This window comes from Haliotis cracherodii, unplaced genomic scaffold, assembly GCF_022045235.1.
Source record: "Haliotis cracherodii isolate W230 unplaced genomic scaffold, xgHalCrac1.p SCAF_4, whole genome shotgun sequence".
NCBI classification, from domain to species: Eukaryota; Metazoa; Mollusca; class Gastropoda; order Lepetellida; family Haliotidae; genus Haliotis; species Haliotis cracherodii.
This window is the reverse complement of record NW_027266297.1, coordinates 38957935-38985580: the sequence shown is the minus strand read 5'-3', so window position 1 is coordinate 38985580 and position 27646 is coordinate 38957935. Positions and strand designations below refer to the sequence as shown.

At 41.8% G+C, this 27646-nt stretch overlaps 2 protein-coding genes across 6 annotated transcripts in view; both read left to right on the top strand.

Moving 5' to 3' along the window:
• The window catches only part of LOC139478492 (multiple PDZ domain protein-like), a 320861-nt gene that overhangs the window by 273003 nt on the left and 20212 nt on the right, over positions 1-27646 (top strand). For all 5 annotated transcript variants that reach the window (XR_011654309.1, XM_071260981.1, XM_071260979.1 and 2 more), the window contains 5 exons: positions 17546-17742; positions 20498-20592; positions 23931-23997; positions 25789-25932; positions 26338-26436. Coding sequence is in view for 4 of the 5 variants with exons in the window: in XM_071260981.1 (XP_071117082.1) it covers positions 17546-17742; positions 20498-20592; positions 23931-23997; positions 25789-25932; positions 26338-26436 (602 nt within the window). In the remaining variant the exon portion in view is untranslated. The remainder of the gene's footprint in view (positions 1-17545; positions 17743-20497; positions 20593-23930; positions 23998-25788; positions 25933-26337; positions 26437-27646) is intronic.
• LOC139478279 (uncharacterized) lies at positions 20667-23741 on the top strand. Its single transcript, XM_071260695.1, has 2 exons — positions 20667-21724; positions 21776-23741. Exons 1-2 carry the CDS (start codon positions 20667-20669, stop codon positions 23739-23741), a joined length of 3024 nt encoding a protein of 1007 aa, XP_071116796.1.

Sequence of the window (27646 nt, the reverse complement as noted above, 5' to 3'; positions counted from 1 at the left end):
TGATTGGATTAACGTAAGGTTGGATTAAGGTGAGGATTCTCCTGTATTTTCTTAAAATATAAATCCACTGATGCTTGAGAGGAGGGGGGATGTCGCATTCATATTGAGTCACATTTTTGGCTAGGGGCCAGCGGTCGCATTCTTTTGGAGACACATTAATTTCACGATTTACAGTATGCTTGAAAAGTGTAAATGTGCTGCCTTCTCTTGACATCATGTACAGGCTCCCCACATGGAAGTATTTCTCATTGAAATATTAACCAAATATCAATGATGACAAAAATAAAGTATCCAAAATAATCTCTAAAATATCATCATCTGTAAGCTTTGTTTCTCAATGAAATAGTTCCTGATTTCATGTAACAATTGACTTCAATATTTTATGCGTTTATGAAGGAATCAATTTAAAAAAATGTGTGGACGCTGTGTAAATGTGTGTAGTTTTAAGAAAATCAGGCAATACAAAACGCCAATGAAACCATTCTAACACTCTACCTGTGGGTTCTACGTGTGAGGAAGTGCTCAGCAGCCCCAGCTGCCATGTCGAACAATGGGTGGACTTGCTTATATTTATGTCCTTGTATCCTGATAGTGGGAATTGTCACGCTTACTTTGAAAATCCCATACCAGATTGTTATGAACTGTCATTCTATTGCTGGGATGATGATGAGGGCAGAGGTACCTTTATTAATCTATACATATTATTTTATAAGAATAGACATGCATTTATCACTGCTAGGCATACCATTGGAGTTTTCAGTAGTTGTAATATACGGAATGCACTTTTGCGGTCCTTCTAGTAATTCGTAGTTTACACACGCATGCACACACCAAGGACCCTAAAGTTGCTTCCCAGCACTCTATTGAATGGGGGGCATGGGGGGCCCAGTCGTCTAAGGCGCCGTGATTCGCTGTGCAGAGTTGCATCCCTTGGGTACGCCAGAAACCTATAATTGTGGGTTCGAATCCCGGTTCGCCCCGATTATGTTTCTAGGTTTGTCAGCACCATACCCGTGTTCATGGGTTTCACCGAAGTGGTAAACGTCCGAGACCTGCATCACTTGGGGCTTTCCTCCCACATTAAGCTGACACGCTGTGATATAAATGGAATACTGTTAAAAGTGGCGTTAAACCCAACTCACTCACTCACTATTGAATGTCCTAGGAGGTGCCAAGTTGGATCAGGTGGTCAGCCTCATGGATTGTACCTAGTGAATGTTATTGTATTTTGTCGCTTAGGGTACAAACCACTGGCCCAGACTCAATTCAAATATTTTCAGGCCACCATGATATTGCTGGAAAATTGTTGACAGATTGTGGCATAAATAGAGAAAACTAAACGAGTTTAGTATTTTATTTATTACTTCCCATTTATAACTTTTTCTAAATACTTCACTGTCATGTATGAATAGGCAGACATCTTTGCGATCCACATCATGAACCAATTGAGTTAAACAGAATAATACTTCAAATATGTCAAAAGTTACATAGTAATTTAATACCATACAACGGCCTACCTTTAGAATGCAGGGGTCCATTCCACAAAGCTATCATTTTGAGGTTTGTATTTTGTGTTTACTCTTCTGCCCAGAAGGTCCATTTGAGCACAGCAGTTTGATTGATTATTTTGTTAATGTCAGTCTGACTATAAGAAAGTCTTTTACAATGATTAAATTACAAAGAAATTGAAGCAGTTTAAAAGCTTTTCATTATTCAACAATCTGTTTTTTCAGTTTTGTAAAGGTTAAGGAATTGTCACTCAAGAACTAAAAGAGATAACAAGATCCTATATAATTATTCATGAAAGATGTTTTCCTTTATAGATGAGAAATAGTTGTAGGATGTTTGTCTATTGAAGAAACTGGTTGTAAAAATATACATTAAACAAAGCATTCATCTTAGTCTGAATTAAAGCATGACTGAAAAAGGCATACATATGGAAATTTTAGTTTTAGGCACCATTTCTGCATGGATCATTGTAAATGCCGTGTGAATTATGCATGTGGATGTGCAATAATATATTTCTATGAGTACAATAGTATCATTTGGTTTTCATTTTGGCTGGTTGTCATAGCGACCACATTTAAAATGTTTCTGATGCTACATTGCCAAATATTCCTAAGTTATTATATATGATATGATATGTTCCTATTTCTGTGGAATTATGTTAAATTTGTCCATATTTTTTTAAAACTCCTACAGATGTCACGTGAGCTAAAGAGCCCGATAGCTCCATTTTCTAATTTCTTTGGCAATTTCTGGTTTTGTTCAAATGGCTTCACAACAGACAACTGCGGTTGTTTTCAACTTTGTCCAGATGTCGGGTGAGCTACAGGACCTAATGGTTCCATTTCTTCAGCAGTTTCATGGTTTGTCCAAATGGCTTCCTGACAAACAACATGTAGTTGTGTTCGACATTATCCAGGTGCTGCTGTCCTCTGTGACATGGTACAAGAAGAAAGTGGAACACTGATTGTGTGTGTATACCTCTAACCTTTACCGGGAAGCTAACTGGTGGAATGATGTATAGACCGCTGCATAAATCTCCAAACAGGAGGTATATCTACAGGAGCTTTAATGGAGTGGACTTAAGTCATTTGTAAAGTGACAAGCTGACTGGTTGATGGAAAATCAATAATGATAGCATTGCCCTCGTTATAACCCCATCAGAGATTATATGTTTGATGTAAGTACATTTGGTACTGGGCCAGGGGGAGTTGACGAGACAAGAACACTTTTTCAGAGTCAAGACGGAGGAGACCAAATGTTCAAGGGGATCATTACCAACTTCTGTAGCAGGTGAAGAGAATATATTGTTGGGGGGTGGGGGGACTTCCTCATTGTAAGACCAGAGCTCCTCATTATAAGGCTTTGGATGATCTTACAACTGTATCAGTGTATTTGATGTTTGTTTGCTTGTTTGCTTGTTTGTTTGTTTGCGGTATAAGACCGCACTCAGTAATATTCCAGCTATTTGACACGGTCTGTAAATAATCGAGTCCTGACCATACAATACAATGATTGACATCATGAGCATTGATCTACACATCGATCTCCTTTTCTTATACTCTTTGTTTCTTTTCCCCCCTTGGCTTTTCATTGCCTGTTCATTGCCTGTATTGAGATTACCGCCCTTGGTCGGCTCTTTCCGCAGATACCATACTGTCAAGGGTTTTTCGACACTGGTCTTGGAGTATAAGGGGTTACTGATAGACAGTTAAAAGTCATCCAAAGATTTGATTTTTTGTTAGTTTCAAATGGCTATTTAGTCATTATTTTGGTGTTTTTTGTCTATTTTAGCAATACTGTCGAATGCACATTTCAAAGAGCTTTCCATATATCTATGACACTTGGTATAGTTTCCAATATCTCAATTCACTTGTCAACATTTCATAATTATGATTAATTTTTGTGTCTTGTGGATTTACTCATTGGCTGCTGAATGAGATTGCAGCAATCGTGGGGTTGACAATGAGATTGCCAAGGATAAGGTAACCGACTTTAGTAAAGGTTACTGTACTCCACCCTCAGGGAATGGTAATTTTGAACACAGGAAAGTACCAACCTGGCTGGATCCTGGGAGGCATTGAGGACTGATGCTTGTATTTGGCTGTTCAATCTAAATATAACACCTCCAAAGGCTTTCAAATTTTGGGATTCAATTAAAAAAGTTCCCTAATTGTTTGAGGATTCTGGGACAGCATAGGGCCTTTTCCCCAATGCTTGATGCTCTGTGTGGAATAAGGGATGGCATAGGCCCACTTGTATCTGATGCTTGATGCTCTGTGTGGAATAAGGGACAGCATAGGCCCACTTGTATCTGATGCTTGACTCCCTATGTGGAATAAGGGATGGCATATGCCCACTTGTATCTGATGCTTGATGCTCTGTGTGGAATAAGGGACAGCATAGGCCCACTTGTATCTGATGTTTGACTCCCTATGTGGAATAAGGGATGGCATTGGCCCACTTGTATCTGATGCTTGATGCTCTGTGTGGAATAAGGGATGGCATAGGCCCACTTGTATCTGATGCTTGATGCTCTGTGTGGAATAAGGGACGGCATAGGCCCACTTGTATCTGATGCTTGACTCCCTATGTGGAATAAGGGACGGCATAGGCCCACTTGTATCTGATGCTTGATGCTCTGTGTGGAATAAGGGACAGCATAGGCCCACTTGTATCTGATGCTTGACTCCCTATGTGGAATAAGGGATGGCATTGGCCCACTTGTATCTGATGCTTGATGCTCTGTGTGGAATAAGGGATGGCATAGGCCCACTTGTATCTGATGCTTGATGCTCTGTGTGGAATAAGGGACGGCATAGGCCCACTTGTATCTGATGCTTGACTCCCTATGTGGAATAAGGGACGGCATAGGCCCACTTGTATCTGATGCTTGATGCTCTGTGTGGAATAAGGGACAGCATAGGCCCACTTTTATCTGATGCTTGACTCCCTATGTGGAATAAGGGACGACATAGGCCCACTTGTATCTGATGCTTGATGCACTGTGTGGAATAAGGGACGGCATAGGCCCACTTTTATCTGATTGCTTGACTCCCTGTGTGGAATAAGGGACGGCATAGGCCCACTTGTATCTGATGCTTGATGCTCTGTGTGGAATAAGGGACAGCATAGGCCCACTTGTATCTGATTGCTTGACTCCCTGTGTGGAATAAGGGACGGCATAGGCCCACTTGTATCTGATTGCTTGACTCCCTGTGTGGAATAAAGGACGGCATAGGTCCACTTGTATCCTATGCTTGACCCCCTGTGTGGAATTAGGGACAGAATTATGCTATTTGTACCCCATGCTTGACTCCCTGTGTGGATTCAAGGGTAGAATAAACCCATAGTGCCCCATGCTTGACTTCCAGTGTGAATTCTGGTACAGTCCAGGCTGCCAATATCCCTTGCTTGTAAGAGCCAGCTGAAGTGGTCATTGAGTTTGAAGTACTTGGATGGATAACCACACAGAAGATGATTTCTCACCTGGCTTAGCATGTCATGTCACTGACCACTTGTCATGAGAGGCAACTAACAGGATCAGGTGGTCAGGCTCCCTGACTTGGCGGATGCATGTCATCGTATCCCAATTATGAAGATCGATGCTCATGATGTCAATCACTGGATTGTCTGGTCCAGACTTGATTATTTACAGAATGACGTCCTATAACTGGAATATTGCTGAGTGCGGCGTTAAACAACAAACAACAAACAACAACAACAGACACTTTCTGCTTCAGGCTCAGTTGCCTCATGTAATCTCACCTTTCGGTGATGCTTTGTGTTTTTTAGACCCATTCACATAACCTCTGGTTTCAACCAAATGATAAATGCCAGATTTGCACCATTTTGGACTTTGACCACAATAACCATCATAAAGATCAAACTGGCATTAAAAATCTCTCTCCCTTTTTTAGTTGCATATACACTACAGTATTATCCTGAGGTGGGCACAAAGGGCTTTCATCCCTCATCAAACAGACCACATCAAAAACACTGTTCAGTTAAAACACTCAAAGAGATTGCTGGTTTGGAGATTGTCAAGTATTGCTGTCCTGATTATTATATTCAGATGCAAGTTTGAACCAAACCTGCATCAGAAACTCTCTATTAATCCCATGGCTATGAATATGCTCTAAAATACCCAATGGAAAGGTCAGTGTTTTTTAAGTAAATCCAGCCCAGAATGGTGTGATGGAGAACTCTCATTATGAAAATGATTACGACTACATGCTATAATAACAGGCTATTTTATAATGGTTTGGTTGGATGTCTTATGGCAGTATTCTCCCTTGCATTCATTAAGCTCACCATCAAATTGGTCTTTGCAATCTGGTCGGAGATCGGTCAGACCCTTGCTCCCAAGCCAGTCTCGAGAAGGAGCCGGCATATTGATCTTAAGCTGAAATTTACGACTCGACTGGTCTATTGACAAGGGCTGGAGGGAGGGAGAGAGCAATTCCTATATTTACTAATAACCCGATGTCAATGTGAACTTCAGAACATATAGAAGGATTACCAGGCTTTTTCCGACGGGGAAAAAACCCTGATTTTGTCTTGTTGTTATTGATTAAGCAACGGGATGTTTGGGGTCGATGGCATAGGTCCACCATGATGAATATTCACGGATGTTGATGTGCGGAAATTCATGATTGTACCAGTCTTGTATGATTACATTTCAAGCCACTGGATCGTGACGAGGTGTCGCCAATTTTGAAATGAACATTTTAGTGGACGTGCAGGTCGGGGGTGAGTTGATGATCGTTCTTCAAATCAGTGTCTGTCCATACATGACTCCATTTGTCCACAGCTTGGATCAATGTGTCACTGATACAATAGACATGGTTTTCAAGATGACGATGCTGTCAGAAATAGGATTGGTTATGTAATGAACTTTTAGAAATCAATATCATTTTGAAAAAGGTCAAACAGAGGGGTTGCCAATGACAGCCTACAAAATGATTAACTTTCATTGGATATTTCATAAATTGTGATTTTTATGAGGTATCATTATTCAAATTTGATAGAGAATGATATGAAGTGGTAATTTGGGATAATGTGGGGCCTTGAGTAGGAATATTGGATGCTGAACTCAAATGTCAAATGGGTATTGAGTTGGGTTATAAGACTCGGTGAACTGGTTTGACTTTGTTTTTATGATTTTATGGCAAACTATTTGTCTATATTGTTTGTCCCCTTGAGCTTAGAAGCATGACTATGGGAGAAAACTGCCACCATTATGGATCTGCAGTTGCATCATGTTGAAGGTTACTTCCAGGGTTCAAAGGGTGGTATATTATTAGCTATGTGGGTGGATGTTTTGCAAAGTGAATGTTACAAATGTGTCTTGAGATTGTGATGGTACATTGTTTTCAAATTGCTTGTATTTGGACAGTTTAAATTAGACATTTATTATAGGTTACAGGGTTAATGTGTAAGGATGATAAATAGATTGTAAGGGATTCCATGGCATATGCATGGCTAACCAAGCAATTTGTTTTGTGTAGATTTACAGCCCGTGAACATCCGGGGTAGAATTGGACTTCAGCAACCCATGCTTGCCGTAAAAGGCGACTGTGCTTGTCGTAAGAGGCATGGTCAGGCTCGTTGACTTGGTTGATGCATGTCATCGATCCCAATTGCATGGATCGATGCTCATGATGTCCATCACCGGATTGTCTGGTCTAGATTTGATTATTTACAGACCGCCGTCATATAGCTGGAATATTGCTGAGTGCGGTGTTAACAAACAAACAAATTGTGTAGATTTACACAGCGTGCACATCTGTTTGTAGGTTTAAGCCTCCATAAATACAAAAGAATATTGAAGTCATTTCTTGGGTGACTGCTAAATGGATGACCAACAAGTTGGATTGCTATGTTTTACCATGTAGTGCTGACAAGTCTACTCCTGTTAGAAGCCATTGGTGCAGGTGTCTGTAGATTCCATCTAAGAATTGGTCCATCATGGTTGTCGCAAGAGTTGACTGTTAGATAACATGGCCAACGGACCAATAGCCTTTTGACTCCCCCAGCCACTGAACTGATTGTCCGAGACCTGAAAGAACACTTTATAGCATAGACAAAAGATGAGATCAGTTATTGCAACTCTTTCTCAGGTAATTCAGAAACAAAAGCTGATAAATATAAAAAAATAAAATGTTTATGAAATATATAACACCGGAGAATAGCCAGTGTTGATTATCCACCAAAACAGATTCTTGTAGGCAGAACAGGCAAAAAAGCAAAGAAAATTATATGAATGGCTTGCTAAAAATCAGTGATGACATCAGTTTAGGGTCAGTTTCACAAAACAATTGTCTCACATGCCTCCTGTATCTGATACACTTTAGTCCAAGCTTATGACATTGGGATGGGGGGATACCGGTGGCCCAGTTGTCTAAGGCGCCGCAATTTGCTGTGCAGAGTTGCGTCCCTCCGGTATGCCAGGAACCTATGATTGTTGGTTCGAATCCCGGTTTGCCCCGATTATGTTTCTAGGTTTGTCAGCACCATACCCGTGCTCATGGGTTTCACCAAAGTGGTAAACGTCTGAGACCTGCATCACTTCGGGTTTTCCTCCCACATTAAGCAGACACGCTGCGATATAACTGGAATACTGTTAAAAGCCATGTAAAACCCAACTCACTCACTCACTCACTCACTCACTCACTCACTCACTCACTCACTCACTATAACATGGGATGTCTTTGTGAATAGGCCCCATGCAGACACCTGATGAAGTGACCAACCACGCATAGTGTTCAACAATATAAAAAAACATTTATGGTCCACAAGTCCTTATAATGATACCATTATAGTGTTATGAATGGCAAATTTCTGCTCGTACCAATTTTCTGCTCGTACCTTAACTATTGGGCAAGGCCTATTGGACTCGAGCCATTTCCTACCGCTGGTGTTGTCGGTGAAAGACAATATGGTATTTAGTAAGTATATGCCTATTCCAGCAACTGTGGTGCTCCCTCCGGATGCTATAGGTGGTAAGTGGTCTGTAAGGGTTGTGTGCTATATTCAATAAAGCTCATTACTGTGTAGATTGACCCTGATTAATCCCATGTGGTCTCTATCTATCCCTTGATAACAGTCTGACAATCGTGCTGATCATTTGGACTCTCATTAATGTTGAATAGTCTTTGTCGGAGTGTACCACTCCAATCTGCAGCAATTTGAAAATGGTTGGACGTTTCCCAGGAATGTGGTCATGGGGTAAAGATGCATATGCCGGAATGACAGGAAATTGACGCATGAAGCTACTTTTAATTTCAAGTGAAACCTCATTGACTTGAAATTCAATAACTTGACATGTCACTTTATTAGGATGTGTTATCTAGTCTTTATTCATCAATATTTGACCCCATCTGACATAGATATATCGACATATTGATGGTCAGTGTCTAGAAAAACATGATGAGAGCTTGTGGCCTCAAATTACAGGGTGTTCTACCTGATTGTGTCAATCACTGTTTAGAGTTGTCTCCCTTAGCCATTCCAAGACCCACAAGATGATTGTAGGTTGAATCTAAGAATCGCCCTGGTTGTGATCTTTTCTTTGTCAGCACCAATGCTTGTAGGTATCTGATATACCTGACCTGTAACCTATATTCAGTTCTGATAAAATTGGATCTATTTCCATCAACGATTTCAATGCTAGATGTGTGGAAGCGAGACTTCATTTGTGGACTGGTGAATACTGGTGTAATTGATCAAAATCCAGGGGTACTTTGGAATTTTTTATTTTTTTTATGATATACGCTTTCAGAATTACTTACCGGGTAGTTATCTATTGTTATTTCTGCAGATTCCATGGATTGTAAGACCCTGCTGCATCCGTATGATGCAGAATCTGATGCAGTGTATCCCATCATGCCTCAAGCAACATGGCTACAGCAATCAAACTTCAGTCATTGCATCGTAACAAATGTATGATATCTTGCCAGTTACTCAGTGAAATATGTACTTATTGATATCCTGGAACTTTCCTGCATTGAATAGTTATAAGATAGGTATGTTATTTTCTCAGTAGATAATATATCTGACCCTCCAGGAGAAAAGGGCCCTTAAATTATGGGTGCCAGGATATATACAATTGTGCTATGACGTCATAAATAAAGACGTTTGATGTCAACTTCCATGAAAATCACCATGTGTGCGGACTGTAAATAAATATCGTATTTATCTCTCGTTAGTTTGTAGTGTATTTAAAACATTATTTCAAAGCATTTCAGCGCACATATCTACTTTCAATTAATCAGACATTATATCTGAAAACTGAAATTATTAAAATGGAAGTTTGCAGAAAATGTTTCTAAATGTTTGATGCCCTGTATGTCTTAAATAAATATGAATTGAAGCCTATGAATTGTATTTTGGTGGTCCTAAGAAACTGTAGTTTTAAAAGAAAATAAGAAGTCAAAATGGGATTTTTCAGCCAAACGGTCCCTCATCTCATAGTTGGTCACATTTGATGATTTGGAGAAATTAAAACCTTTGATCAGATGATGTTCTTCAACATATGGAGTTGTTGAGTGAGTTATCGAATGAAAGAATGGTAGATTTTATTATTCTTTGTTTAAATATGTGCAACTGTCCTAGTATGGCTAGTGTTCCATAATGTGAAGTACATCGTGACAAACGGTTGCCTAAAACACAAACTACCAATCACAATCCAGTGACAGGTAAATGGCTTCATTATACAGTGCACAGACAATCACAGTTGGTGATATATATTTCAAGTGTACGTAATCAGAGGCCATCAATTCCATAAATAAATGTTTTCTGAAGAAATGTCCCCATCTTGGGCAAAGAAACACATATACCGTCATGGCTGGGACAATATATCAATATTTCGCGATATATTGTCCCTGACATGTGAAGTAAAAAATGTGGTTAGATCAAGAGTATTGTTTTCCTGCTTGCAATACAAATGCTGTGGTGATTTGCTATGTTCTGTTGTACTGTTTGTTTCAGGGATTAAGTTAATGATGTAAGGTTAGAGGAACCATCACATACCAGAGTTGCACAGTCGGCATTTTTACCACTTTTTGACCTCTTGTGGTTAGTTGATTCTGTTTTGGTAGAATGTTGAGGTTATTCTCTGGCATTGACGTTTTACATTTAAGAGGCACTGTCATATGGAGTATTAACAGAAGAACAAAAGATATTTTCATATCTGTTTAGTCTTAAAGATGCTGCTGAATTTGGATGAGATGTGAAATGAGAAACACAAATTAATCTAAACTTCACTTATTTTTTCACTTGATCTCTTTATGACAGCTTATTGACAATTCCATAATTGATAGTAATCTACAAAGATTCTTGTTTTAATACTGCTTCAGTGTTAAGTCAGTCATTCCTTCCATCGATCCCAAATGCGTGGATCGATGCTCATGATATATATCACTGGATTGTCTGGTCCAGACTCGATTATTTACAGACCGCCATCATATAGCTGGAATATTGCTAAGTGCAGCGTTAAACAACAAAGAAACAAACAAATAATCTTTTCTTCATCAAGATTCAGACTGCTCAAATACTTTGAAAAGGTTAAGATAAAATAGTGTTGTTGTTATTTTGTATTTCATGAACCATACTGCCATGTCAACCCCTAAGGAGCTGCCAAAATCCCCTACTGCAATATGGTCATGTGCATGTAACTTTAAGACCAGTCATATAGTGAGGAAGATTGTTTGCTACTAGGTGGCATGGGTGGGTGGGCAGGCCGTCTTAGGCACTGAAATTCACTGTGCAGAGTTGTCTCTCCAGTAGCACCAGGATCTGCTCATGGGTTCCATTAAAGAATCATTGTCATTATTGTCCCTTGCATTTCAGCACGATGTCCATTATTGTGGGTTTCACAAAGTGGGGCAGACCTATGACAAAGTGGGGGGCGGTCGGGTAGCCTAGTGTTTAAAGCGTTTGCTGGTCATGCCGGAGACCCGAGTTTGATTCCCGACATGGGTACAATGTGTGAAGCCCATTTCTGGTGTCCCCTGCCGTGATATTGCTGGAATATTGCTAAAAGCGGCGTAAAACCATACTCACTCACTCACTATGACAAAGTGGGGCAGACAGTCACTGTTTGATGGTGATTCATGAACACATGCTTTTGATAAAGTCATCATCATACAATGAACTGAGATTTCTTATGACTATGGAAAGAGTTTTATCGCTTTTATTCACTTACGATATAAACTACGTTTATAACGAACACACTCACAGTGAACTGTCTGATGTAGCAAACTATTTCTTGGTCCTGTCTGCATACATATTGTACATATGCTATAACGAACTATGGTTATAACAAATTAGAATTAGTGGTCCCTTTGAGTTCCTTTACTGTATAACTTTCCAAAACCATTCTTTCGTAAAACCCAAACCACTCACTCTTACCATACAAAGAGCATGAAAGTGCACATCGATGGAAGGCAAGAAGAAGCCTCAAGAAATACTATTGGTTATTTGTTCAATAAACTACATCAAATAATGAACTTGTTCAAATGACTGCCTCAGTTCTCCTCATTCGCGTGTTCGTCCACCAACCACAGTGTTCCAGCTAGGTACAGACCTGTGATCCAAGCAGAAAAACGTTGGCCTAAATACGGTTCCTGCTCTTACTTCCAATTCTATCAATCAGCAAATGGTTAGTCTGCATGACAAGACCCAAACATAAATTCAATCTCGGAAGCTCCAAGAAAGCCAAAGCACAGTGCTCTCTGACCCATTTATTGAAATAACCCAATATTTACTCACAACAACCAATGCAATGAAAAATGATCAGTTGTAGCCCGTGGAGGTATTCGATAAATTTGTTAATGTAATGCTGAAGAAGGAAGACAATGATGGTTTGATTTGATTGGTGGAAGATGTGCAATGTGCTCTTGCTTGTAGGCAATGCTGGCCCATACACTACACTTCATTAGATGCTGATTGGGGGAACCTTGTCACAACTTCAGAAATGGGAGATTAGGGGAACCTTGGATGCAAATAAATGTTTGCATCACTGTTAGTTTTATTTATTTATTTTTTTTATATTTTTTAATATTTTGTTCCCCTCTTTATTCATCTAAGCAGGTACAGCATTTATATATACATGTCATGTCAATACAATTATGGTACATGGTATTCAAGAAATGTACATCTCTTCAAACATATAAATTCCTGCCTGTAAAGTCAATGTACTGTATCAGTGAATCACTGTATCAGTTTTTAACAAAGTGTGGAAGGAAGGCCAAAAACTAAAAAAGTTTGCATAGTTACAATTTGTGAATGACATTACCTTTGTAGCATTGTAATAACTAAATATATCATGCTGTATGTGTTCAAAATGTGGCAGTAGTCCTTTCCTACATTGTCTGTATATTACTTGTTTTCTTATTAAAAGTACAATATTCAATGGGTTGTTGTGTTTGCCTTGAAATCCAAACAAAATATTTTCTCTGTTTAAATCAGTGGTTCCTTCCACAGCAGATTTCATCCAAATAGACCGTTAGTTTTATGTGTGATACATAATGGAGGTGAGATGTTGCTTGTATGGTTTCTGGTGTTCTGATTTGCACTTTTGCCAGTTCCTGGTTAGGAGTGGACGTTTATGACATTTACCTGAAGGAACTGACAGACATGGTTCAGGGATATGTCGAACGTTTCTGTTTTTAACTTTGATATTGATTTTGTCATTTTGTTGCAGTGAATCAATTGGTTCTTGCTAACTGGATATGGTCCAAGTCTGACATGATATGCTGCGTTTCAGTTGGAACTTTGTTTTCCAGGGTGATTAAGAACTCAGAATAAGTGGACTATCCAGATGAGTTGCTACTTCAGAACAGAAGTGACAGATTATTATTGAAAGAAAAAGATTTCAATGAGTTTTTGTTCAAATGTACAACTTGAATGTAAAGGTGATCGAATCATGATGCTTGTGTCCACAGTATGTTTGGGCGGTAGGAACAGGTTTCACAGACATTTCGTCCAAATATTCAACTGTGAGTGAAATGGGGCTTTACGTCGTGTTCAAGATTACTGCATTTGTATGACGACATGCATGTGTCTGTGTGCCTGTGTGTCTTTGGTAGCCCACTACCCCGCTCGGACACAGTATACGGACCCCGAGCTGACCAGTCTTTGTTTTGTACCCTTAATGCTGAGAACCAGGCAGGGTAACAAAAAGTACCATCTTTTAATTTTGTGGTATGACACATGAAACCACTGACCATCTGCTCCTGGCTGACACTATCCACTGGACCATGGAGACGGTGAAATCTTCATCTTGTAACCTTGCAACCTTGACTACCGAGTAGAAAAAACATGAACTATTTATCTATGATACTTCTGTCCTCCATCAAAGGATGTGAAGGATGGAAGACTGTCTGCAGAATGGATCAATGATAAAGTATAGTCTGGCAGTTCACTGGATCGGAGGAAGCTAAGTCATGGGTCAGGAGAATAATAGCTGTGCAATAGCACCAGGGAAGACTTGTGTAGGGAACACAGGGTGGATGTGATTTTGAGGAGTTGATATTATGAATGTATGGAAGGAAACGTCTTGAAAGCTTTAGCTGGGGCTTAACATTGTCTGTGCACTTGTGACATGGGCAAAGTGTTTTCAGGCACTGAACACTGCTGTGCATAGTTGTTCCCCTAGCCATGCCAAGAATCATGAAGTTCATGAATGACCAACTCATTTCTATCTATCCTAGGGGGTACGGGTGGCCCGGTCTTCTAAGCTGCCACTAGTCACAGTGCAGAGTTACATCCCCTTGTCTTGTCAGGATTCACAAGTTGTGTGCTTGATTTGGAGCATGGAATCATATAGCTGGAATATTGCTTAGTGCGTTGTTAAACAATAAACAAACTTTTGGCAACCTTTCCCCCTACACTAAACTGACCTATGAGATCATGACATTGCTATCTTCAGATAGGTTGAGGTATATAGACCACACACATGATGCTGTCATGAGAAACAGAAGTAGGAAATGAACACAGAGGGATTCTGTTTCACAATTTATTTATTTTTGTCAGCTTGTTTTGATAAATTTGCCCTGTGAATATGATAAACATTACACACAAATAATATTGGACGAAAGTAGTATTTGTTTTCAGGCATTGCTTACGTACATCACTACATTGCCTTCAGATGGATGGATACATGCATTTCTGTTATATGAGTGATTCGGGGGCACGGGTGGCCCAGTCGTCTAAGGTGCCGCGATTCTCTTTGCAGAGTTGTGTCCCTTCGGCACGCCAGAAACCGATGATTGTGGGTTCGAATCCTGGTTTGCCCCGATTATGTTTCTAGGTTTGTCAGCACCATACCCGTGCTCGTGGGTTTCACCGAAGTGGTCAACGTCTGAGACCTGCATCACTTCGCGCTTTCCTCCCGCATTAAGCTGACACGCCGCGATATAACTAGAATACTGTAATAGCGGCGTTAAACCCAACTCACTCACTCACTCACTCACTATATGAGTAAATCCTGGAGTCAGCACTATTCCAGCTTGTGACAGTGGCCTGAAAATAATCCAGCCAAGTAGAGACAAACCAGTGGTTGATGTTATGTTATGTCCAGACAGTGTCCAATGGGGCTTTACTTATTCTGACATCACACAAAATCCACTAGCCCTTCCACATTTTGAAAAAGCTACAGCGAACAAACTTATTTTATTTTTCAGGCTAGAATTTTCAAAGGGTAAATTAACAGGAGTTTATGACTTTGAAGCATATATGTCATGTAATTTTTAATTTGGATGGTTGAAGCCTATGGGGAGTGCACAGATCTGACTTCAACAATGCTCTCATATTTGGGTATATGATGTTGATAACTTGCTGCTGTGGGAAATAGACAGGACTGTCATGCTAAACTGTGGTATATGGTGCAATAATCTGTCAATACCTAGGTGAGATGTACATTACTGCTGTACAATTGGCAGACGGCTTTCATGTCCTTCGCAAATGGGGTTTGAGATGTAGGTCAGACCGTCTGCTCAGTACTGCTAGGTGAAGGTTGGCGGGACCTTGCAGACTCACAGCTGACACCCGTGGTCATGGGTTTCACCAGAGTGGTCAAAGTCAAGGACCTTCGTCACTTTTGGTGTTCCTCCCATGGCAAGCTGACATGTTGTGATGCTCACTAATTCACTGCAGACAGACAGGGGGAATGTTCTTTGATGTAGATGATGTGGAATTACATATGATGCACTTGTGTGATGTCTACAGAAAGTTGATATGATCTGATTAAGTTTTGATTTACCATTCGAAACCCACCTGTGGTCAAATGGCAGATCTGATATTGTCAATCCGGGGTAGAACAGGCCTTCAGCAACCCATGCGACTAACGGGATCGGGTGGTCAGGCTCGCTGACTTTGTTGATGCATGTCGTTATGTCCCAAATTAATGCTTATGATGTCATTCAAAGGATGGTCTGGTCCTGACTCAATTATTTACAGACCATCTTTATTTGGCTGGAATATTGCTGAGAGCGGAGTTAAACAACAAACAAACAAATACATACAATTAAAACCTGACCCTGATCACATTATGAGTTACCATTCCAGACCAACCTGTGGGTGTGTGGCAGATCTGATAATGTCAGACAAACATATTTCACCAAATATATGTCTGTGTACTTGTTCACTCGTAAAAATGATTCACTTGTTACTTTTTTGGCTCTTTCTGAGTGTACTGAATTATTATTGGCTGAACCTTCTGTGTCAAGGTTTACAAGCTTCAAACTTGTACATACTGTACACTCATCAGTGACATGGGGGGGCACGGGTGGCCCAGTCGTCTAAGGCGCCGCAATTCGCTGTGCAGAGTTGCGTCACTTGGGCACGCCAGAAACCTATGATTGTGGGTTCGAATCCTGGTTCGCCCCGATTATGTTTCTAGATTTATCAGCACCATACCCGTGCTCGTGGGTTTCACCGAAGTGGTTAACGTCTGAGACCTGCATCACTTCGGGCTTTCCTCCCACATTAAGCTGACACGCCACGATATAACTGGAATAATGTTAAAGCGGTAAACCCAACTCACTCACTCACTCATCAGTGACATGTAAGCCATATTGGTCAGTCATGGAACACATTCAAAGCATGTCATATTAGACTTCTATTGTGATATTATAGACTATGTATCATCTGTTCTCCTGGCCGACTGCTTGACAGTTCCGGCATAGTTCTTGAGGTCCAGGGTATTATATCACCATTCTATACCGATAAATACCCCGAACCAATTCACCAACATAGTTCCAATTCTGAAGTGGTATCAGCATCTCAGTCTCTAACACATCTTTTCTCTGTGGCATGAGAATAATGTGATTATTGGTAGACTGCTGTTGTGTCATACGAATGGGTTCAGGGTCGATAATTGAGGATGCAGGGTTGTCAACTAAATTTGGAATAGGTTTGAACCAGCCACTGGTTTACCTGCTGAAGACTTCTCTGATCATAGCTACAGTGATACTGCTTCTTTGAGAGGCGACTCATGAAGATTCCGGGGTAGAATAGGTCTTCAGCAACCCATGCTTGCCATAAAAGGTGACTGCTTGTCGTAAGAGGTGACTAACGGGATCTGGTGGTCAGGCTTGCTGACTTGGATGATGCATGTCATTATATCCCAAATCGATGCTCATGATGTCATTCACTGGATTGTCTGGTCCAGACTCGATTATTAACCGAGCTCTGTCATATAGATGGAATATTACTGAGTACTGAGTAAGGATAAGATATATGGATGAACAACTTCTACACCGTAACATCGTTCCTAATTGTAATAATTAGAAGTTGTTCATCCATATATCTTATCCTTACTGCTGTAATTCTATTGACTGTGTCAGTCAACAATATTCACTCACTCAGTATCAAGGCCACTTAGTTCATGATTGCCTTATTGTATTTGAACAGCTAACACTTTGACTGCAGGCTGGATGACTGACAATGAAGATTCACCTCATGTCAAGCTGTACTTTCTGTTGAACCTTCTGTCTTTCACGGATTTATTCAAACCATGGTTCTCTGTTTCCAGAAAAACTTCAGAAGAAATATGGTGAGCTGAGCGGAGATATTCACCTGGTGGATCTGTCGACGGGGTCTAATGGTCTGGGCCTGAGCTTGGCTGGCAATAAGGATCGGAACCTAATGAGTGCGTTTGTGGCGGGAATACAGCCAGAGAGCACTGCCGCCAAGGATGGCAGGATTACAGTAGGGGACGAACTGCTGGAGGTGAGTTTCCAGACAGTTATATAGAATGTCATGTATGGTCAAAGTTTAAGGCTACATGATAAGTTTTGGTGTGAATATACAGTCAAACCTCTTTATGTCGAACTTGGAAGTGTCAAATTCTCGGTTTTCTCAAACTCGTTTGGGAGTCCACAGTATCCAAATTAAACATAAAATTCCCGAAACATTTTCCCAGGTTCCAGTTTCTCTTATCAATACAGCTGCACTATGGCCTACTGAGGTGTAAAACAACGCTCAGTCACTCTCATGGAATGTGTTTTCTCTCAAGAGGATGCATGTTTAGTTTCTAATTGTAACATTTGCAATTAAAACTTCCCCAGTAGTCTCTAGGGGCAACTTTTTAGTGACTTCCTCTTTTGGCATTTCACTGAGAAAAACGCATGCCAATTACTAAACCAGGCTTACCTTTGACATTCATATAAACACTCCACACGAGCACCAATTGGATTTGAAATTCTCTTCAGCAAAATATTTTGAATCCAATTACCTAACTGCCCAAAAAAACGAAACGTTCATTGTCAGTAAATGTAAGGAAATCATTAGGAGAAGCAAATGTAGAACATATTGGCTCTATTTCCAAGTCGGGAGTCGTCCGCTGTGTGTAAAGTGATTAGTCTGACGGAGCTATGTGGGATGTGAAGTGTTAGGGCAATATCACGCCTCCCAGTTAATATTGGAATTCATTGCCTTCACACCTCTTTGGCTGGGCTTTTTAGTCCAACTTGTTGTGTTGGGCACAATGATTAGTTCATGTCACACGTTACCATTGTAGCCGTAGTTGGTCCTGTCCTTCTCCAGGTGGAAGGAATTGATTAGCGAATAGATTAGGTGATTGAGTATCAAATCTGTGATGTGAGAGAGGACTAAGTTGTGGTGAACTTTGATGAGGAAAAGTTTCAACTGAGAGCCTGATTTGTTTGTAAGGGGGTGTTTTGAGAAAGTGTGGTCCACTTTCTGGGGAGAGAGCTGTTTATATATCCCTGATCACTCTCTGTATGAAGGTGTTTTGAGAAAGTGTGGTCCACTTTCTGGGGAGAGAGCTGTTTATATATCCCTGATCACTCTCTGTATGAAGGTGTTTTGAGAAAGTGTGGTCCACTTTCTGGGGAGAGAGCTGTTTATATATCCCTGATCACTCTCTGTATGAAGGTGTTTTGAGAAAGTGTGGTCCACTTTCTGGGGAGAGAGCTGTTTATATATCCCTGATCACTCTCTGTATGAAGGTGTTTTGAGAAAGTGTGGTCCACTTTCTGGGGAGAGAGCTGTTTATATATCCCTGATCACTCTCTGTATGAAGGTGTTTTGAGAAAGTGTGGTCCACTTTCTGGGGAGGGAGCTGTTTATATATCCCTGATCACTCTCTGTATGAAGGTGTTTTGAGAAAGTGTGGTCCACTTTCTGGGGAGAGAGCTGTTTATATATCCCTGATCACTCTCTGTATGAAGGTGTTTTGAGAAAGTGTGGTCCACTTTCTGGGGAGAGAGCTGTTTATATATCCCTGATCACTCTCTGTATGAAGGTGTTTTGAGAAAGTGTGGTCCACTTTCTGGGGAGAGAGCTGTTTATATATCCCTGATCACTCTCTGTATGAAGGTGTTTTGAGAAAGTGTGGTCCACTTTCTGGGGAGAGAGCTGTTTATATATCCCTGATCACTCTCTGTATGAAGGTGTTTTGAGAAAGTGTGGTCCACTTTCTGGGGAGGGAGCTGTTTATATATCCCTGATCACTCTCTGTATGAAGGTGTTTTGAGAAAGTGTGGTCCACTTTCTGGGGAGAGAGCTGTTTATATATCCCTGATCACTCTCTGTATGAAGGTGTTTTGAGAAAGTGTGGTCCACTTTCTGGGGAGAGAGCTGTTTATATATCCCTGATCACTCTCTGTATGAAGGTGTTTTGAGAAAGTGTGGTCCACTTTCTGGGGAGAGAGCTGTTTATATATCCCTGATCACTCTCTGTATGAAGGTGTTTTGAGAAAGTGTGGTCCACTTTCTGGGGAGAGAGCTGTTTATATATCCCTGATCACTCTCTGTATGAAGGTGTTTTGAGAAAGTGTGGTCCACTTTCTCGGGAGAGAGCTGTTTATATATCCCTGATCACTGTTTTGTATTGGTACTCACACATCACACAGAGACAGGGCTGTGAGTTAAAACATTGAGGTTGAGCAGGGGGGTGAAGTTAACCAACAAGATAGAGGAACTGACACAGGTTGACCTCCTCCACCCACACACCCTGTGCTCCCACCCCTCTAAACCCACCAGTGTGGATGCCACCCCTCTAAACCCACCAGTGTGGATGCCCAATTGTCCTGACTTGTCATATATCAGAAACAGATTACTGTTGGCATATGGATTGTTAGTTCTGATGTCCAGAGCTGGTTTGTCTGGTCTGGTTTGAGTGGATTACCTGTATGCCCATACTGCACTCTGTTTCTGTTAACATTAAGGCAATGGCATACTGCAACTAGCTGTTGTAATACTTTCAGACTCATTACTGTCAATTCAGTATGAATTTTGGCATACATGTTCAATCCTGTTCAACCCTGAGAGCAAATACAAATATGACTAAAAAATGCCACCTGCTATTGAGTGTTCCAAACTTAGAGAGAAGTGGTTAAGAAAGACAGCATGCACTTTGCATAATCATACTTAAGAGAATCCATCAATTTGCTTTGAGTGGCCTCTGAAATATAATCTTCTTAAATTTTTAGATATCACGTTTCTACCTTATGTTTTGTAGGTGAATGGTCAAGTCCTACATGGGCGGAGTCACTTGAATGCCTCTGCCATCATCAAGGGCATCAAGACATCTGCAGTCAAGATTGTCCTCCTCAGGTAAATGAAAACTTTCATCACTGAAGACCTGTTAAGATTCTGGACAGGATTGGGGTCAAGCTCTGCTTGTACCCATGACTTGTATTCCAGTGGGGATTCCAGGGCAGAATAGGTCGACAGTGCCACTTGCTTGTATTCCAGTAGGGATTCCAGGGCAGAATATGTCCACAGTGCCACTTGCTTGTATTCCAGTGGGGATTCCATGGCAGAATAGGTCCACAGTGCCACTTGCTTGTATTCCAGTAGGGATTCCAGGGCAGAATAGGTCCACAGTGCCACTTGCTTGTATTCCAGTGGGGATTCCAGGGCAGAATAGGTCCACAGTGCCACTTGCTTGTATTCCAGTAGGGATTCCATGGCAGAATAGGTCCACATTGCCACTTGCTTGTATTCCAGTGGGGATTCCAGAGCAGAATAGGTCCACAGTGCCACTTGCTTGTATTCCAGTAGGGATTCCAGGGCAGAATAGGTCCACAGTGCCACTTGCTTGTATTCCAGTGGGGATTCCAGGGCAGAATAGATCCACAGTGCCACTTGTTTGTATTCCAGTGGGGATTCCATGGCAGAATAGGTCCACAGTGCCACTTGCTTGTATTCCAGTGGGGATTCCAGGGCAGATTAGGTCCACAGTGCCACTTGCTTGTATTCCAGTGGGGATTCCAGGGCAGAATATGTCCACAGTGCCACTTGCTTGTATTCCAGTGGGGATTCCAGGGCAGAATAGGTCCACAGTGCCACTTGCTTGTATTCCAGTGGGGATTCCAGGGCAGAATATGTCCACAGTGCCACTTGCTTGTATTCCAGTGGGGATACCAGGGCAGAATAGGTCCACAGTGCCACATGCTTGTATTCCAGTGGGGATTCCATGGCAGAATAGGTCCACAGTGCCACTTGCTCGTATTCCAGTGGGGATTCCAGGGCAGAATATTTCCCTAGAAACCCATGCTTGTATTCCAGTGGGGATTCCAGGGCAGAATAGGTCCACAGTGCCACTTGCTTGTATTCCAGTGGGGATTCCAGGGCAGAATAGTTCCCTAGAAACCCATGCTTGTATTCCAGTGGGGATTCCAGGGCAGAATATGTCCACAGTGCCACTTGCTTGTATTCCAGTGGGGATTCCAGGGCAGAATAGGTCCCTAGAAACCCATGCTTAAATTCCAGTGGGGATTCCAGGGCAGAATAGGTCCACAGTGCCACTTGCTTGTATTCCAGTGGGGATTCCAGGGCAGAATAGGTCCCTAGAAACCCATGCTTGTATTCCAGTGGGGATTCCAGGGCAGAATAGGTCGACAGTGCCACTTGCTTGTATTCCAGTGGGGATTCCAGGGCAGAATAGGTCCACAGTGCCACTTGCTTGTATTCCAGTAGGGATTCCAGGGCAGAATAGGTCCACAGTGCCACTTGCTTGTATTCCAGTGGGGATTCCAGGGCAGAATATGTCCACAGTGCCACATGCTTGTATTCCAGTGGGGATTCCAGGGCAGAATAGGTCCACAGTGCCACTTGCTTGTATTCCAGTGGGGATTCCATGGCAGAATAGGTCCACAGTGCCACTTGCTTGTATTCCAGTGGGGATTCCAGGGCAGAATAGGTCCACAGTGCCACTTGCTTGTATTCCAGTGGGGATACCAGGGCAGAATAGGTCCACAGTGCCACTTGCTTGTATTCCAGTGGGGATTCCAGGGCAGAATAGGTCCACAGTGCCACTTGCTTGTATTCCAGTGGGGATTCCAGGGCAGAATAGGTCCTTAGAAACCCATGCTTGTATTCCAGTGGGGATTCCAGGGCAGAATAGGTCCACAGTGCCACTTGCTTGTATTCCAGTGGGGATTCCAGGGCAGAATAGGTCCCTAGAAACCCATGCTTGTATTCCAGTGGGGATTCCAGGGCAGAATAGGTCGACAGTGCCACTTGCTTGTATTCCAGTGGGGATTCCAGGGCAGAATAGGTCCACAGTGCCACTTGCTTGTATTCCAGTAGGGATTCCAGGGCAGAATAGGTCCACAGTGCCACTTGCTTGTATTCCAGTGGGGATTCCAGGGCAGAATATGTCCACAGTGCCACATGCTTGTATTCCAGTGGGGATTCCATGGCAGAATAGGTCCACAGTGCCACTTGCTTGTATTCCAGTGGGGATTCCATGGCAGAATAGGTCCACAGTGCCACTTGCTTGTATTCCAGTGGGGATTCCATGGCAGAATAGGTCCACAGTGCCACTTGCTTGTATTCCAGTGGGGATACCAGGGCAGAATAGGTCCACAGTGCCACTTGCTTGTATTCCAGTGGGGATTCCAGGGCAGAATAGGTCCACAGTGCCACTTGCTTGTATTCCAGTGGGGATTCCAGGGCAGAATAGGTCCTTAGAAACCCATGCTTGTATTCCAGTGGGGATTCGAGGGCAGAATAGGTCCTTAGAAACCCATGCTTGTATTCCAGTGGGGATTCCAGGGCAGAATAGGTCCACAGTGCCACTTGCTTGTATTCCAGTGGGGATTCCAGGGCAGAATAGGTCCCTAGAAACCCATGCTTGTATTCCAGTGGGGATTCCAGGGCAGAATAGGTCGACAGTGCCACTTGCTTGTATTCCAGTGGGGATTCCAGGGCAGAATAGGTCCACAGTGCCACTTGCTTGTATTCCAGTAGGGATTCCAGGGCAGAATAGGTCCACAGTGCCACTTGCTTGTATTCCAGTGGGGATTCCAGGGCAGAATATGTCCACAGTGCCACTTGCTTGTATTCCAGTGGGGATTCCAGGGCAGAATATGTCCACAGTGCCACTTGCTTGTATTCCAGTGGGGATTCCATGGCAGAATAGGTCCACAGTGCCACTTGCTTGTATTCCAGTGGGGATTCCAGGGCAGAATAGGTCCACAGTGCCACTTGCTTGTATTCCAGTGGGGATACCAGGGCAGAATAGGTCCACAGTGCCACTTGCTTGTATTCCAGTGGGGATTCCAGGGCAGAATAGGTCCACAGTGCCACTTGCTTGTATTCCAGTGGGGATTCCAGGGCAGAATAGGTCCTTAGAAACCCATGCTTGTATTCCAGTGGGGATTCCAGGGCAGAATATGTCCACAGTGCCACTTGCTTGTATTCCAGTGGGGATTCCAGGGCAGAATAGGTCCCTAGAAACCCATGCTTGTATTTAAGTGGTGATTCTGGGGCCAAAAAGTCTCTAGTATATCATGGTTGTTTTAACAGCCAACTACTGCAATGAATGTAAAACTAATTATGTGTCATTCTTACATATTTTGCATGATTTTTGAATGCAAAGTGCTGACATTGTTTTGTCAAATCCGATGTGACATGTAGGTGTCTAATGTGACATATTATTTCAGACGAGAGAACTACCAGCTTCACATGGCTATCAAGCCTCTACGTCTGGGACCAATCATCCACACAGAGGTAAGTCCTGCATTGTGTCGAGGTCAGTGTGAAGGTCAGAGATTTGTGTTGAGGTCAGTGACTTGTGCTGAGGTCAGAGCAAAATAGGTATCAAGTGGTCAAAATGTCTGCTTGATGTTAGAAATTAATGGATGGATGACCATGAAGAAGATAGTCGCAATGGTGCTTCCAGAGAATGAGATTGAGGAAGAACCAAGACATTTCTGTTTATGATTTTATATTCATTTGGTTAATTATAATTTTATCTCTTATGCTTAATTATACTCTGTGCTTAGATTATGGTCTATCAACACAGACAGTATTCAAAGTTGAGAATTTTGTTTTTAGTGATTAGTCAACTAACAAGATTCAGTGTCTTTGCTCCCTTTTCTTCTGTAGTGGAGGGTTTGTAAAATGTCCGCTCTGAAGTCTGGTTGCTGCCATTGAGGTTGTTTACCCAAATCCTGTCCTGCATATTCCGAAGTTACTGTGACATTGCCCAATTTGAAATTCAAATTATGGAATATTAGACCCTGAGACATTTGTCTTTTAGAAGATTAGATGGAGGACATTTATCATTTCAACCCGAGCATGTAAAAAAACTTGATATTCATAAGGCAATAGACGGAGATGGCCCAAACATTGCATGGAGTCTTCTCCAGCATCATCTGTGTCATATTCAGCCACACACGCCAATCAATAGCAATGTTAAAAGCTCAGCCTGCCGTGGATCAAATACCTATTTCATTAACTGAATGTCTAGACGGAACCAAATGACATGGGTCATGGGAGCCAAAGAACAAAATCTGATTAGGCCACTTTGGTGTTGGGGTATTAGGGGAAAAGTAGATTAATTGTTAGGAGTGAGTGAATGTGGAATAACACAGGCAGCTGTACTACTATGTGTGAACTGTAACGTAATCAAGTCTGGTCCTGACAAACTAGTGGTTGATGATGTGAGCATCAATAGAATTTTAGAAAGTTTATTTGATTAATTTGATAATTGGTGACCAAATTGAGGATCAGTTGGACACAATGTTCCTGTGAATGGATAGTACTTGACTACAATCACCTGGGTAAAGCAGCCATTAACCATGTCCTAAGTGTGATAAGCGTTTAGCGTGGTCCTGTCCACATTACATCACACAGGCTACTTTGATATAGTGTAATTCCCTGTTTGGGCTTCCAGGGCAGAGAGGGTCCTCAGTACGACCTGCAAATTAAAGGTTTTGACTAATGAAAATTGGATGGTTACAGTATGGTATATTTTCTGTCATCTTGCCCAGACATAATAAAAACATGACCTATGAAGATCTGGGGTAGAATAGGTCTTCAGCAACCCATGCTTGCCGTAAAAGGCGACTATGCTTGTCATAAGAGGCGACTAATTGGATTGGGTGGTCAGGCTCAGTGACTTGGTTGATACATGTCATCGTATCCCAGCTGCGTAGATTTAGGCTCAGAATGTCAGTCACTGGATTGTCTGGCCCAGACTCTTATTATTTACAGACCGTCTTCATATTGCTGGAATATTACTGAGTGCAGCGTTAAACAACAAACAAACAAATAATGGAATTGTAGACTAGTTTATCTGGCATTATGCTGACTTTGGCCTAAAGACATCATTCACTCACTCATCATAGCTGTGATATTGCTGACTACAGCACTGAACCCTACTCACTCACTCACAGTCTGATTGAACAGGTTCAGCCCTATGCATGGCTACTTGTATGGAGCTAGTTGAAGATATTCCTGCCCAGTGATCAGGGAAGATGTTACATATTACTAACGTCCAAATGTCTATTGTAACAGGAACACGTGGAGTCAGCCACTTCCCCAAAGCCGACACCCAATCGGGCACCTGTTCCTACAGCAACGGGTACGACGCCTCACAAGGAGCCCCCAAAAGAGGACCCCAAACCTCTTGATATTGTAAATACTGTCACACTTCAGAAGGTATGTTAATTACTGTTTGATTACCATGCAACAAGTTGGTGAGTAGATAAGAAAACAAACAACTTTTTGGATGACAACTTCTGGTATATTTTGCATCAGTTATGATTCGATGTAGATTTTTACAGCTTGAGAGCGATATAAGAATCTTTATTGAAATGTTTTGCTAATGCTAAAAAATACCCAAGTTGTCATACATGAAGTTGTACGTTTTCTAAGGTATGTTTTTGTCACACTTCAGAAGGTATGGTATCGTATGTGATTTAATGGAACAAATTTCAAATTAAACCTGTAGTAAAAACAAGAAAGCAAAATATGTGGCGGCACAAATTGAAATATATTTGTTGATTTATCATTTCTCTGCTTCTCTGAAACTTAAATAAATCTCATTACGATCTGTGATTATAGGGACCTCAGGGCCTTGGTTTCGGCATAGTGGAAGAAACTCGAGATGGCCGCCATGGAATCTATGTCCGCAGTGTGACGCCAGGGGGCGCTGCAGCAAAGGTTGGTATATGTTACATGTGCTTGTTATTTAAAACAAGGATTGGGTGGGTACTGGGTAGACATCGTTATTTGTCAGCACCTGGGAGGATCATGATGACCTTGTTGAATTTGTGACACTATACTGACAGTGGATCAATGTGTTTGTGTGGGATGCCACTCATGGGGCAGGATACACTCACCTTTCACGAAAACACCTGTTTTAATCACTGTTTAGTAGTCATGATAGTGATTCTTAAACATGCTCATGATGCCGAGGGGTGGTTGGGTAGCCTAGCGGTTAAAGCGTTTGCTCGTCACAAAGAAAACCCAAGTTCGAATCCCAACATGGGTACAATGTGTGAAGCCCATTACTGGTATCCCCCGCTGTGATATTGCTGGAATATTGCTAAAAGCGGCATAAAACCACACTCACTCGCTCGCTCGCTCGCTCGCTCGCTCACTCACTCACTCACTCACTCACTCACTCACTCACTCACTCACTCACTCACTCACTCACTCACTCACTCACTCACTCACTCACTCACTCACTCACTCACTCACTCACTCACTCACTCACTCACTCACTCACTCACTTGTCAGAACTGTACAATGGAAAGGGTCTTGTTGCTTCTGTTTATATTGGCATAGCTGGATAAAAGCCTGTCACGGAGCTGGGCTCCGGAGACCAGATTGCATTGCAAAGCAACAATCGCTTACAAGCGATGTACAGAGATTTGCCTTACAATGGGGCATTAATTTTCAGCCGCTAGCAATTGTATCAATGGCTGACTGATGTCGCTTCGTTCTCAAATGGAACAAGTAATTGTTGACTGGATCAACTGGGAAACGGGCAAAGGCTGCTAACATTGCACCATCCTCAGTCTGCTCAACATCTCCAACGTAGTCATAACTTCTCTTCCATTACATTCACATCCATAAAATGGTACTTGACCTAAAGAGTAACTTTACTCACAACCATAAAAAGATACTTGACCTAAACTAGGCAATCCCAGGAAAATTGGTTATTCACTGACTAGAAAAAGGGGTTTAAAATATAATACCCAAGTTTATTGCAGTGACACCAGTAGTAAGTCAGTACAAGGTCTAAATTTTCCCATAATTAACTACTAAGTTCCAACAACTACCAAGTAACAGAGCGACCCGTGAAAGTTCTTTTTGCGATCCCTAGCGATAGATACTTTGATAGCGTCAAGGTTCTTAAACAAGAAAC

What these genes read in the sequence shown, in the direction of transcription:
- LOC139478279 (XM_071260695.1), top strand. Translation starts at nt 20,667, where the DNA reads ATGACTTGTATTCCAGTGGGGATTCCAGGGCAGAATAGGTCGACAGTG. An exon ending in GGGATTCCAGGGCAGAATAG is followed by an intron (nt 21,725 to 21,775) that starts GTCCCTAGAAAC and finishes AGGGCAGAATAG; the next exon opens with GTCCACAGTGCCACTTGCTT.